This window comes from Branchiostoma floridae, chromosome 3 (assembly GCF_000003815.2).
Source record: "Branchiostoma floridae strain S238N-H82 chromosome 3, Bfl_VNyyK, whole genome shotgun sequence".
Taxonomy (NCBI): domain Eukaryota; kingdom Metazoa; phylum Chordata; class Leptocardii; order Amphioxiformes; family Branchiostomatidae; genus Branchiostoma; species Branchiostoma floridae.
This window is the reverse complement of record NC_049981.1, coordinates 23,235,313-23,250,077: the sequence shown is the minus strand read 5'-3', so window position 1 is coordinate 23,250,077 and position 14,765 is coordinate 23,235,313. Positions and strand designations below refer to the sequence as shown.

At 39.8% G+C, this 14,765-nt stretch overlaps 1 protein-coding gene across 1 annotated transcript in view; it reads right to left on the bottom strand.

Moving 5' to 3' along the window:
* Positions 1–14,765, bottom strand: part of LOC118410821 (hydroxyacid oxidase 1-like) — a 126,294-nt gene that overhangs the window by 13,600 nt on the left and 97,929 nt on the right. Inside the window, exons 2-7 of the mRNA XM_035812650.1 lie at positions 4,703–4,854; positions 3,658–3,910; positions 3,056–3,213; positions 1,785–1,876; positions 1,110–1,268; positions 559–628 (exon numbers count right to left, since the gene is read on the bottom strand). Coding sequence (XP_035668543.1) covers positions 559–628; positions 1,110–1,268; positions 1,785–1,876; positions 3,056–3,213; positions 3,658–3,910; positions 4,703–4,854 — 884 coding nt within the window. The remainder of the gene's footprint in view (positions 1–558; positions 629–1,109; positions 1,269–1,784; positions 1,877–3,055; positions 3,214–3,657; positions 3,911–4,702; positions 4,855–14,765) is intronic.

Genomic DNA, 14,765 nt, shown 5'->3' with positions numbered 1-14,765 from the left:
CGCTGAAAGGTTATGTTTTACAGTCTGTGTGTGTGTGTGTGTGTGTGTGTGTGTGTGTGTGTGTGTGTGTGTGCGTGTGTGTGTGTGTATGTATGTATGTGTGTGTGTGTGTGTATGTCGGTCAATTTATATATAACTCATTTCATACTCAAAAAACGAGACAATATTATACTGTCCTGAACCAGCACATAGTGCTAGCCTGATTGTTGATACTACATACATGTACCATGTGTAAATTAAATAGATTAGTTTCTTAGATTTTTTAGATACTAGTAACCCATGTATATAAACTGTTCTGTATGTATTGTATGTACAAGTTGCCATACACTGTATCCTCTACAGTTGTCATGCAGTAAAGTTCTTTCTTCTTTTTCTCCTCCTCTTCTTCTTCTTCTACTTCTTCTTCTCTGTGTGTGTGTGTATAGTTGAGCAGCATAACTCCAGAATGCCTGTTCTCCAGTTGCCCTGCGACTATGTCATTCTAGATGCTTATGTCTGAAATGAATGGTGACTTGAGTGAACTCTGCCTTTGTCTTACAAGACTGTGTGTCACCTCACCTGTGTGAGCCATAGCAACGCGGAGTTCATCGTTCAGCACCTGTAGCGCCTGACGAACGCCGTCTTCCCCCTGAAGACAAAGGGTATAAGGTTGTTTATCAGTTGAGCTTTAGCTCTGTAGCATCAGATGTTTTGGACGGGATTAGAAGTAGTCAATAGCAGGTGCAGTATTTTCCTCATATAACTAAAAGGTTAAGAAGTTACCGCACATGTTTACACTACAAAATTTTATGCTGTCTCAGGTTCACTTGACTAGGAATGGCATGGTCAGTATTTACAGACAAATACATCAGAAGTGGACAGGTGTATTGTTTTTTTCTTGCCCATGTCTACATGCTGAATTTATGGCTACGCTACGCACCTGGTTGTTTTGTATACACGAAAAAGCAATCAATGACGAAGTGCAGGTTTGTCACGAAATGATGTCTGGGGTTCAGGGTTACAAGGTTCAAGGTTACAAGGTTTGTACTCCACGTGCAAATGGTGTGCCGAGCCAAAAAACATCAAATGAGCATTAAGATGGGCTGTCTGAAGTAAACTTAAGCCCTTACCTGGTAAGCCAAGGCCCAGAGCACAGGCCTTCCCACGAACACACACTTGGCGCCCAAGGCTAAGGCCTTCAGTATGTCGGCTCCTGTCCGCACCCCGCCATCCATGTAAACTTCCAGCCTTCCACCAACAACACGAACTACGTCAGGAAGAACGTCGAGCTGGAGGATTGCAGAAATAGTTACAATAAATTCAACATGCATCTCTCTCTCTCTAGCTGCAAGAGTGTTTGTGTGCGTGTCTTAATTTCTTTCTCTGTATCTCCCTCTGTGTGTTTCTGTTCCATTCTCTTTCTGTGTTTCTTTATCTGTCTCTGTGTGTGTGTCTCTCTCTCTCTCTCTCTGTCTCCTCTCTCTATGGGTGAGCTTGTGCTTATGTCAATTTTTTTCTCATTCTCTGTATTTGTTTCTCTGTGAGTTTCTCTCATTATCTGTCTGAGCGTCTCTGTGTCCTCCAACTTCATCCTCAAATATACTTTTTGTACCTTGAATCTCTCTGTCTATCTGTCTGTCACTCTCTCTGTCTCCGCCGTCTTTGTCCCACTCTCATGGTTTCTCTATCTCTCCCTTCCACCTTCTGTGTGTGTGTGTGTGTGTGTGTGTGTGTGTGTGTGTGTGTGTTTGTGTGTGTGTGTGTGTGTGTGATAACCATGCCGAGTATTCGAAGTAAAGACTTGCAGTAGCAGGGACTCCATCCAGCTGCCTTCCGCCGTGGTTGGAAACACAGATCGCGTCCACTCCTCGTCTTACAGCTTCCTCGGCGTCTTCAGCTGAATATGTAATGTCAAGTTAAACGTCTATATCAGATTGTTCTTTCCTTATCAATACTTAATCAACATGATTGATTGAGTAAAACGCGACTGACGTATTTATTTAGCAGTCTGTTTGTTAAGGGGGAAGTACCCCTAATGGATGCAAGGCTGGCAATGTTAATTGTTAAAGAAAAAATATTACCTGGGTAGCAACAGTTATGCTTAACGTTTTTTCGAACTCTTCCTGACACGCATCGCAACAAGTTCATGTGTAGAAATCAGGCTGTATATCATTAGCATCAGAAAGGAGAAACGTATAGAGAAGATACCTATAGAGACGACATAAGGCCACAGCAAGTAAATTTTATGGATGACATCCTCTGCAGACTGCAAAAATAGTGCGATAGGGCGAAAAAAAACAAGATAGGTGAAAAAAACACAAGATGGCTACATTTTCAAAAATAGGCACCATAAAGTTGTGATGACTGTTGTAACAAGAATTAAAGGGACAGAACATGGTATCAGAGCCAACAAGGAATTCATTCCTGTATTCAATGCATGTACTGATGTGGTTAAAGTGACACTAGTGTGGTAGACTGGCATCGCAAACAAAGTTGGTTACACCCCCTCACATGTAGCGAAAATCGATGGGACGACGAGTCTGCGAGCTCTAAATTACGAGGCGGCATGACGCTGACGGGAAGGGGGGAACTCTGTCATTTCTTTGTCGGCATCAGGGTCATGCCTCCTCATAATTTAGAGCTCACAGACTCGTCGTCCGATCGATTTTCGCTACATGTGAGGGGGGTATAACCACACTCATGGCTTCCATATTGGACTCACTTTTACACCTATCCAATAAGTTTCATTTCTACAACTACAGCCCTGGGTACCTCGCAAGTGTCACTTCTACAAGTACATTTATTAGGCTACAACACAACATGTTTGCTCATTTTGGTACGGTGTCGTCATGTTGACCATCCCTGTAGAAGAAAAAAAATCTTGTTTTTTTTCTGAAATTGGCGAAAATTAATGCGCGCGCTGATGTCATCCATAAAATTTACATGCTGTGGCCTAAAGAGCATTTGTGGTAAATCAAAATACGATGCATTTAAAAGATATGTATACATAACTCAAATGGGAATATTCCATTTGGGGTGGATTCCTGACAATAGTTGATATGATGGAAAATCTTACCTGACAGTATCCCTTTTAGGACCACTGGTAGACTGGTGTTTGTTTTTGTCCACACGACATCGTCCCACGTTATGGGCTGTTTCATGCACGCGTATATATACTCTCCATAGCTCACCGTACCTCTTTGGGGAGCATCGCCAAACGTCATATGGGGGAGACTGAAAATAGATTGAGGTATAAGGTGAATGGTATCTTCATTTTGCTTTCAGCCATGGACCATCGCAGTGACACGCAACCATAGAGAATTAGATAGAGATAATTTGATGCAAGTCACAGATGAATCAATAACCTAAATTAACCAATCGAACGAATATTCCTTGGCCAGACTGTTATCGGGGGTTATACAGGCCAGCTATTCGACACCAGGGCCAATAACCCCCCGACGGGACTAAAGCAAAATGTCCTAGGGGCTGCGTTGGTGCCTGTGTCGAATAGTTGACTTGTGTAGGCGCTAGCGAAAATTCTGGATTTAAGTTCAGAAAATACTTACTGTCCTCCGGGATATGTTGGCACTGGTGCCAAAGAGTTGGCCTGTGTAGTCCCTGGCAACAGTCTAGATTAAGAAAGTTCAGAAAAAAGTGTAATATTGTCAGATAGTTTACCTCCAATCGTCAGGCGCAACTGCCAACTTTCCTGTGCGTTTTAACCGCCGCGCTACCGGCTGGTCCACGGTCAGAACTACAGCCGTGCAGCCGGCCTTCTCTGCCCGCGCAAGGAGAGCCTTGTTGCGGGCCACATCTTTCTGTAACGTCAGATGAAACCACCTGACTCCCACGGGCGCGGCATCTGATATGTCTTCGATGCTGCAGCTGGCCCAGCTGCTGACCACCATCCCAACATTCAGAGCAGCTGCAGCTGAAGGTACAGAACACATGGAGCTAGTTTTGACTGACATGAAATAATTCTCATCATGTATGTGGATGTACACTCAGCACAAAAGGTCGGAAACGTAAATTCAGTCTTCGTGAATACTTTGTCAAATGCAATGTCATTGGAAATATCCAATTTGTATGATCGCCCATTCCTTAGTTACGAACGAGGGCTAATTGTGCCGGTAGGTAGAGAAAGAAAATTGCCAAACATTCCCTTGATAGTGTATATTTGCATAATGTGTCATACCACTAGAAAGATTAGACATGTAACGTTATCTTTAGAATGATGGCTCGTCTGTCAAATTTGGCGAAAATCTACCGGACGACGAGTCTGCGGCAATCGCCCGAGCCTCGCTTATAATAATAACTTAATTGCACAACAATTGTACAAAGTATGGCAAAATATGTGACAGGGACGGTTTTCAGGTGAAAAAAAAAAAAACCTCTGTCGATCTTAAATATGGCCTATCTTCCATCGATACGCCCGAAGATCGTGGATAATGTGACAGGGGTATAATGACCACGCTTTTATGTCACCAGCATTTCATAGCGTATCACCATCACAAGTGCCAAAATTCCGCTGACAACTTCAGACTGTGCACGTGTAGTGCCAATAAATCACCTTCCCGATGACACTGAATACAGTTGATAAAGCAATAACGGAGAAATGATTGATCAACTTCATGTTTACTAAAACTAAACTTAAATTTAAACTAACAGTATTTAAGACCCTGTTTAAAGATACAGGCCTTTGTTGTTTCTCGCGCTTCACTACCTTTGGCAGTTGCCCTTTCACCGTCGTCGTGTGCCAAAGAATGTTGTGCGGTTGGTGCGATCACTACGGGAAGGTCCAGGATGCTTCCCAACACGGTTACAGCTGTGTCTTGTTTTGAGACATCCCGTAGAACACGTGTTAAAAGGCGGTATCTGGAAGATAATTAAAGATAGTACAAAAGTCAATATTTCCCATGTGTAGAGAATTTCATCCATTTTCACACGTAACGTTATACACATACCGTTGAATATGGAGTGTACGGTGCCATTTGTTTGTTTGTGTGTGTGTGTGTGTGTGTGTGTGTGTGCGCGCGCGTGGTGTGTGTGTATTTGTGCGGTGTGGGTGCGTGCATGTGTGTGCGGTGTGGGGGCGTGCCTGTGTCTATGTCTCTGTGTACATGTATTTGTGTGTGTGTGTGTGTGTCTATGTGTTTGTCACGGTGTGTTTGTGTATGTGTGTGTGTGTGTGTGTGCGATGTGTGTGCACGTGGTTTTGTGTATGTGTCGTGCGCTGTGTGTGTGTCTCTGTGTGTGTCTGTGTCTCAGTCTATCTGTGTGGGTGCACCCCATACAAGTACCGTTTTCACTTACAAGAGGTTAACGGTGGTCACCGTGATGCAGTTAGAAGTGAGCTATGAGACGTCTCCTGTCTCCTGAGAAAGACCGGTAACCACTTACAAGTGGCTCAGAGAGATGAGTGTGTCAGACTCCATGTGTTGTGTTTTTCGATGGGTAACCAAGTATATTGGGTCATTCTTGGGTTCATGGGTCACCTCGCTTGGTGTTGACCTGGACGACCAGTGGCCCAAAATTGCCGTACACCCTAGGAATATGCAAGGAAAAGTGTAGTTTTACGTTATTTTGGACAAGAATATAACGAGAAAGTGAGTTGGGTGTATTGTTTCTACATGTCTGTCAAAGGCTAAGGTGTAGCAAACAGTGCAGATATGCCTTTTCTTCAAACCCTAGTCGGCCGTCGGCAGATGATCGCAGCTTTGAGGTCGGGTCCAGGGTCGGTTCGATCGGTAAACGTATAACCTTTACCGCTGTGTAACCTTACATCATTTCCCAGCGACCGTGACATAATCCTCAAACACAGGATTCCCTTTTTACTTGAACCTTTCCAGCCGACCCTGGGATCGAATTCAGACCTTTGAAACATCGATGTGTTCTCCAGAAAGAATTTAGAGTTAATGTTTTCAGACTAGAGGTGACACAATGGCTATATTGTTCTTCACCTATTATTGTAAATCAAATAATAATAATTGCAATTAGCTGTCGGGCAAGAATTTGCAAGAAACCATAATAACATTATGATCTAACAGGACAACACCATAAGAAAAAATTGGTACCTTACTTTTCACTCACCAAGAATAGGGGTGGGTACAAAAAAACGTTTTTTGCTTGTTAGACCGGTCCAGAAAAAACAGACCTGAAAAAATCAGTGGACCGGATGTTGGACCGATTCAGAAAAAACAGACCTGAAAAATCAGTGGACTGGATGTTGGACCGATTCGAAATGAACAGATTATATCGGCAGACGTTCACATGTTTTGGGGCTTACAGATCCAAGAAAAGAACGACAGTGAAGTAGAGAGTTGATAGTCATTTTTACCGAGCTTCTACAGTCAAACTTGGTCTAAAACAGAGGCAGTTAGTGTTGTTGACATACAGAATTTTTTTTTAAATGCATATGAACGTCCAAATAGAATCTTTCGTTGCAAAAATGGACCACTGTTTTGAGTCGCCCATTCATTAGTTTTCACAGATAGGTGCGGACCTGTACCTGATCCTCTAGACCTGAACCATACCTGTACCTTAATTTTCTGTACCCACCCTAAACCAAGAACGACTATACACATGTGTTATCTCAACATCTGAAGCAAATTAGTCAAAACACATAACTCCAGGTGGGAGTGGATCAAACCATTCTGGTTAGAATGGGGAAGGGAATTTCACAAGCAACTCGTAACCTCTGCTTCGCCTATTGAGTCAGTGAGTCAAACTAGCTCCACAATGTTTCTAACTTAGGGAGAAGAGATGCTGCTACACAGCCTAGCCTACAGTGAGCATAGTTCAGTGGTCAATGGCCTTACACTGAGCAAACTCGTTTGAAAAAAAATGGTCTTATCTCTGGGTGTTTTTGTATCTTATGATACACTTTATGCTGATGAATACTTTTTGTACTGTGTTCCCACTCTGCAAAATAATCGATTCGCATTAAGGTAGCAGAACAATCATCTGATTTCACCAATGGAGATCTACATCATGGTTATGGACCCCAAAAGGGAGTGACATATTTGTCAGCACTCATGGTTTCCTACTGGATGCCCTGCACAGGAGAATGTCCATGACGCAATACTTTGTCGCCAAACTTACAATTGGGTCATGCTTAGACACTGTGTTCTTCTGTGTATCTGAGTCAAATCGAGTCAGACCATGAGCTATTGCTGTATGATTTTGAAAGCTGACTTATGAAGCTACTCTGAATTGTGTGTAGTCATACCATCCAATTCATTCCAGGGCCCTGGACTGTAAAGTAGTGTTTTCCACTGAGAATTTGGGGACACCCTGGCTAAATAACAGAGAAATTAAAATCAATAAATTTTGCTACATACAGATAACTCAATTCCTACACCATGTAGCACAGTTTACACATGGATTTCTCTCACATGCCCCCCCCCCCAACAGATTATAATGTTTCACCTATAGGTATAAGTTCCTTTTTGCAATAGACTTCTTTTGGGGTATGCATGGACTCTATGGGGGTTACTGTGACAGCTGTTTATTCAGATTTTCTTTTCTCTCATTACTGTCTTGGGCAATTACATGTATGTTAAAATTACTCAGCAACAATAGCATGGTGAAGCACCGAGACAGGTTAAGCAGTTGCTCGATACGAATAGATCCGACATCACAGAATCTGTATAAAAACCTCTGAGTCCAAACCATACAGTCTCTATTCCACATTCCTACACCACGCAGCACAATTTACACTTAAATTTCTCTCACGTGCTTTTCGACTCCATTGGAACATGAACTTACTCTGAAGATTCTCCCTTGCAGAATTAGATACTTCCAAAATGCCTCACCCTAAAATGGATTTTTCCAAACCATCCATGCTAATGCAGACTATTACTCAACACAAAAGTTAGGAATGAGCACAATGTTATTGTGATGCAATTGGACTATTCAAGAAGCTCTGTTCTTGTGTACATTTAACGGCTGTCCCAATACCAAATTTGAGATCATCGGGCTTTGAACAAGAGCTACTTGTACAAGTGCAAAATATACATTTTTGGATGAAAATTATTCAAACAATTGTTTTACAATTCAATTCATTCATCCCCCAAATAAAATGTACCATAAATGTATCTTCTCGCTCCTTGCCCGTACATTTGCAGCTCATTTGAATTTGATGCTATGACATAGGACCATAAAATAAACACTTTTAGTTGGTAAAGACCAGAAAAAAATCTCGAAGACCAGATAAAAAATGAATATGAATCCCCAAGGTCACATTCTCATTCTACCTCCATACCATATATCAATATTGTTCAAGCAGATGTTGGGAGGGAAGATTTCTGACCCCCATTATTGCCCTCACAGTATCAGTATATAGTTTTAAAAATACTTTTCAATGAAATAGATAGATATGAAGAAGTATTTTTCATGCAGATATCATGGATTGTTGTTAATATAGCCAAATTCTAGTAACATAGGGGGTGGCAACAAACATGATTGTGACTTATGCATATGCATGATAAAACCAAAAGACATCTTTCTTATGACAGGTGATTGATTGGTGCATTATAAGCAAAAACTGCGTACCTATGAAATACAAATTACATGTACAACTTGTTAAAACTCTTTCCAACAGAACCTAAATATTCTTTACATACAAAAAAAAAAAGAGGTCACTGTTTGCTCCACCACTTGCTTCACACAGGTGAACAAAATAAGGCTGATTAACCTGAGTTTTACATGCAATGTATATAAAAAAAGGTATTTAACATGTGATCGATAACTTATCAAACATATTTGCACATTTTTAGTATCAAATTCTGCTATAGGGCATTCAGATGAGATGATGTGCAATGATGATGCTATTCATGAAATTAAATATTTGGCACTTTTATTCTCACAGCACATATGGGGTGAGAACGGGTATATTAACTTTTTTAAACAAATGTGTAAAATAATCATAGTACCCGCAAATCCATAATGATTGTTAAGTTGTGTGCGTGTTTGTGTGTGTTTGTGTGTGTGTTTCAATAACTGTGGTGAGTGCACTGTGTGATTGTGTGGGGAGTGGTATTGTGTGTGTGTGTGTGTATGTATGTATGTTTATGCGTGCGTGTGTGTGTGTGTATGTCTGTGTTTTTAAATGATTGCGGTGTACTGTGATTGTGTGGAGAGCGTTGACATCTAGGATCAAGGAGGTTATATCGATACATGAGATAGATATTAACCTTGCTTGGACTCAGTTTCTGAAGAGTGATGAGTCACAGACGTGTCAAACCTCATACACGTATGAAAATCTACAAAGGGAAATTGATACTCCATGTTGGTCAACAGGTGACAAGACAAAGATGCATTTTTTTGCTTAGAAACTTATGATAACACTAAGCATTCAAATAACAAAACTGTGTCTTTATCCCTCATGTTCACACACACATACATACATACATACATACATATTCATCACAACTGATATGTTTCTGTATTGTTGTTATAATTCTTTCCAACAGAACCTAAATATTCTTTACATACAAACTAAAGAATGTAAACTCGTCCGTCAGGATGGAAAGGACAGAAGAAGAAGTTCCTGCATTCCAAGTTATTTATGACCCAGCCCAAGTCCTAATGCAATGATAATTGATTTATGAGCCTATGAAAATATTAAATAGCTAGTGGAAATTTACTTAGAAACCCTTTCTGCAATGCCTGTAGTTTGTTACATTACAGTGACTCTAATACAGATGCATGTGAAATCACAGCTATATTTGTATTGAAATTGTAGTAGAAATTTGTAAGTTCAATTTAGAAATTAGACATTTGTCTTATATAATACATGTAGAAGTATCATTAAGGTAAGCTAGCAAGCAGCCATTTTGCATCTTGTACATACTTGTACAATGTGAACTACTTTATGTACAAAATTTTATGCTGTCAGTAACACTGGAATGATCCCAGTCTTTTACAGTGTTGTTTTTAACCCACATATGTATTTAACCCACATACATATAACTGATGAGGGTGACAAGAAGATGAAATTGTTGGTTAAGAAGCTTTTATGCTCCTTTGATTTCATGACAAAATAATCTGGATAATCTGGATTGCTGAATGTTTTAATATCTGTTTATTACATAGATATGATCCACGAGTTTGAGTTATTTTCACATGTACTGTTATACATATGAGGAATAAACACAAAGGATCATATCCTGTTGTAAAAGATGGTGTTAAAGATGTGTCTATTTCAAGTACAGTATACAGTTCTTTCTTTATATGCGGGTTATTTTGTTTATTTTAAATATTCTGCATCAGTCAAGTCACTATGAAAAGAAACTGTAGTCTGTTTGATTATAAAATCTGCTTCTTTACAGTTTTATAGGACAGATAAGCAGCAATCATCCAGAGGTTGATACAGTAGAATTATATGGTTTCTTTTAGCTTTCCAGAAAATCTATTGTTAGTTACAATAGTAAGAATATTCATTGAAAACAAAGCCAAAGCATGAAGTTTTGAATTTTTTAAGTGATACTGTCAAGTCCTACCATTGCACAATTGACTTGAAAGCTCTGCACCTATAGAACAAAAATGATTCATTTCAAATTCATATGACATATACTGAGAGTAAACACGCTATTGATATCCTTTAACATTGACCGCAAGCACCCAGAAAACCACACAACTCAACTGAAAGCTAATTTGAACAAGAAGGCTTGAAACACTACCATGGACCTCAATGCTTTCTACATTGATGTCTGCTGTTCTGAGGAAAGTCGCTAGGTTTTAATAACTGTCGGTTGTTTGTAAGTACATTCAATCAAACACGCTGAGCAGACTACTGGAGGAATGAAATACCACAATACGAGGTTTGACTACTTTTGTATACTATCGTTGACGAAAAAAAAGGTTTTACAATCAGCAAAAGAAGCCGATTAATTTTCGCCGCAGTGGCGCCCTGCAGTAATAAGAATTACCGCTTGGATATATATAAATCGTTTTTTTGGTAAATATATCTAATAAAACTCATTAAAATGACTGTGTAAAAAAATGAAATATCAAATTACGACTGTTTTAGTCATTTTGTAGATCATCTATGTAGAATGAATGATTTTTAAACTCAGAAAAGTTGGGAAAAGTTGCCATAAGCGCCACTTGATGTAAACATTTTTGTAGGGGTCGAAAATGAAGACATATGTAACACTCATATCTTCAATCAGATTAATGGTACAGCAAAACTAAAAGAGGAACAGATAGATTGAGATATTGGCCTAATGTTGTGAAAATTGCATCGAAAAATTCCGCTCTCTTTATGATTTATGAAGAAAATGAGATTTCCGTCGCATGCGGTTTAAATCACGCTAGAATTGGATGGCAGGTGGCACGCGGGTCGGCCTTGCGTGAGAGTGGAACATGTTGGTTTTTCATATCTCACCCAGAAATCGATGGATTTTTCTCAAATTCTTTCTACAAGATTCTGAAAGCTTTCTTAGTCCCTGTATGAATCCCTATGCGATAATCTTAATTGTTCATCGAGTTACTAACATTTGAACTTCGGAGAATAAATCATATATTTCGGGCGCAACTTTTAGATAAAAGTTCACATCTCCGTCTAAAGTATTGAGTACAGACACTCAGAAAGAAAGTGAGAATAGCACAAAAATGTCCTAACAGGCGTATGTGGTAAATTGTCTTTTTCACCTTCATAAATTTTTAACATACATGATTTTTGTACGTCTAAACATACGTTTCTTTGTACGTCGGACAATGTTGAGCTTAGTGGAACGCGGGTTGGTTGGAACGATTTCATATCTCACTTGCAACGAACGTAATAGAATAGGGTTTCTTTCAAATTTAAATGAAATGTTCATGCTTAAGCTTGTACAAAGTCGTCATGTAAACTGCTGTTTGATATATTTGATTTGCAAGGAACAGACATGGTAAACGACATTTAACATCTAGGTCAGCTTAGATCGACATGAATTATTTCGACTGTATCCGAATCCATTTTGCCCAAAGATTTCTAACAATTTCATCTTTTTCTACAAGCATGTGGTTCTTCAGTGTGAACAACTAAAGCCAGTGGTCTGATCATTCTAGACAGGTGTGACTTGCATAAACAGCACCATCTCCTGCTTCCTACCAGGAGAAAATTCACATGTACACTTACTCAAACACCTGTCCAAAGTCATATGCATCAGTTCATTCATGTCTGTATTCTAAAAGCTCACCTGAATACATAAACAACACTACCAAGCATACGGTATGCACTGGAAGTTATAAATACAGTAAGACTATAATATACAGGCATGCTTACTATGCTTTGGAAATATCTACAAACACAGGAATCAAAGGATGTATATATGACATATACATGCTTTAAAAGATCTCAACAACACTAATATCAAAATGGCATCTGTCTTCATAAAAAAAAACATTCCTATTAGTAAGCTACTAAAACCTTTCCAAAGTACTAGATGTTACAAAACATTTCCAGAACATGTAGGATTATTGACACCAATAAATGTAATAACGTCCCTTTACTTTAGTTAGATATAAAATTACCTTTGGCATGACACACGTTGTATTATTGAAAGGGTATTGCTTTCTTTCCTCAACGTCGAGGTCATTCAGTTTCGCAAGGGAGTCATCATGGACAAATCCCGATCGAACGTCATATTGAACAAATAGAACAAGATGCAACCCCTATTCTAATTCGAATACCCAGTTGAACAGAAATCATCATCATTGAACAGAAATGGCCAAAGAAAAATGCTATGCTATTCTTTGTTGAAGACTAAACCCACCATGTATAGGTACTGTGGGAGGGAGAGCCACTGCAATTAGCTTTACATTGTTGGTGGGCAGGATGCACATGTAGAGCAGGGTATGTATAAGACACGGGACTCTGCACTGGCAGACTTTGTAGAAGTGTCCCATTAGTTGGTGCATAGTACAAGCTCCCTCTCCACGAGTGCCTGAGCTGCTTTCTTCTTGATTTCGCTTTTATCATGAGCATGCCGCTGTTATGCATGCAGCAAACGCAGTAGAAACCCAGTAACAAATAGGTGTACCCTGGTTTTCATGTGCATTGACTGTATGTCAGAAACCAGACACTTCTGCTCACAAACAAGGTAATGATATACGTGGCCTCCCGCTTCCACTTTGATTGAAATTAAAGCCCTTACCACAACTATATCAGCCCCCTCCTAAGATGACTGTACTCAGTGGATGTGACCTTCAACAAAGAAGTCAGCAAATTTTTTTTCAACCCGGTCTGTGAGGAGGTCAGGGTGAAAAAAAGCTAAACTGAAGTCAGTCGTTATTATCAGCTAAATAGTGGAAGCGAACAGTTCTGTCCGACAGGCGCTGTTTTTGACCGAGGTGTTCAAAATAGAGCATGATCGAACAGGATTGGTCCCGGATTCTAGGTCACTCTGCCGCCATCTTGTGATCTCGTGTATGTCTTCAATAGGCTTCAGGGTGGATTCCAACCTGGAAAACAATTTCATTTGTTTTTCACTCATGTCTGTCAGAGGATATCATAGATGTTGAGGCATTATTCATAAAAAGAATTATAGTTTGTACAAAGAGATTCCTGACATTTCCAAAACAGCTGACTACCCTTGGGAAAATGCAATGACACTTGAGAGAGACAAGAAACTTTGGAGACAATTCAGCTATATGTGGATTATAATAAAATGACAAAGGTTGTATCTGTGACCATTCATTCAATTGATACACAAGGAGACAAACATTATGATTTGGAAATGTTCTCATGGTCATGCCACATACATTTGTACTCTATAGCGCTTTCTGCATCTTGCCACATGCTACACGAGTGTCAATTTCTCTGGTATATTCAGGTTGATTTTGATTCTGAAAGTGAACAGCTCAAAATCGAGATAATAAAATTTTGAATCGAAACGATCGTATATCCGACTCATGGTCTTACTACATGTTTGAGGTGAATTGATTTGAATACTGTAAATGCATGGGCTTAATGACCGCTATAACAGGCCAGTAACAACAGCAGTGGGCTATTCTTGCGATCAGCACAATCACATGTACAATATTATTGTTTTGTTGTTTTTGTTTTCTACTGGTGGTGGTGTGTACCACCCCCCTCCCCCTTCACCCGCGCCTCACAGGGTACAGATCACCAATAGCCGGCAGGCACCTACAGCATTCATAACATGTCAGAAAAAGGCTGTCAAAAGTCACCTACCTGAAGTTTAGTCGTTGGAAAACTCATATTGGCAGAAAAGTATGGCTTCTAAACTGTCCGTCTACGAAATTTGAAGCATTTTCGAACAGTGCAAAGGTCATGAAAGCAGCTAAACGCACCCTAATGACCTTTTGACCTTTGGAGGACAGCATCAAAACAATGTAAACAACACATATTCTATACTGCCCAGGAAGCCAAAAACATGGCTAAAAACATACTTTTTTCGCAAAATGAAATAGCCAGAACCCTTACCTGGGATTTTCAGCTCCAAAATGCCAACATTTCCCAAGAAAAAGGCCTCTAACACTTACTTTTAATAGACCAGGTTCTATGGCATCATTTTGCCGGGTCTGCGCATGTCTCTAATGGTGACCTTTCACCTGTTACGCCACAGGGTTTAGGAATTGACAGGTGACAACACCTTCAAACAATGCACAAAATAGTTCTACACTACTTCTGCAAGTTTGAAAGAATTTCAATAAACTATGACTCAGTAGCACTGATTTTCCTGGCAAGTGTCAATGACTGTAATTCCAGTATCAGCATGGTAGTGATAGGCAGGGCCATGTCTCACAATGGCAGTTGTCTTAAGGCAGAAAATGAT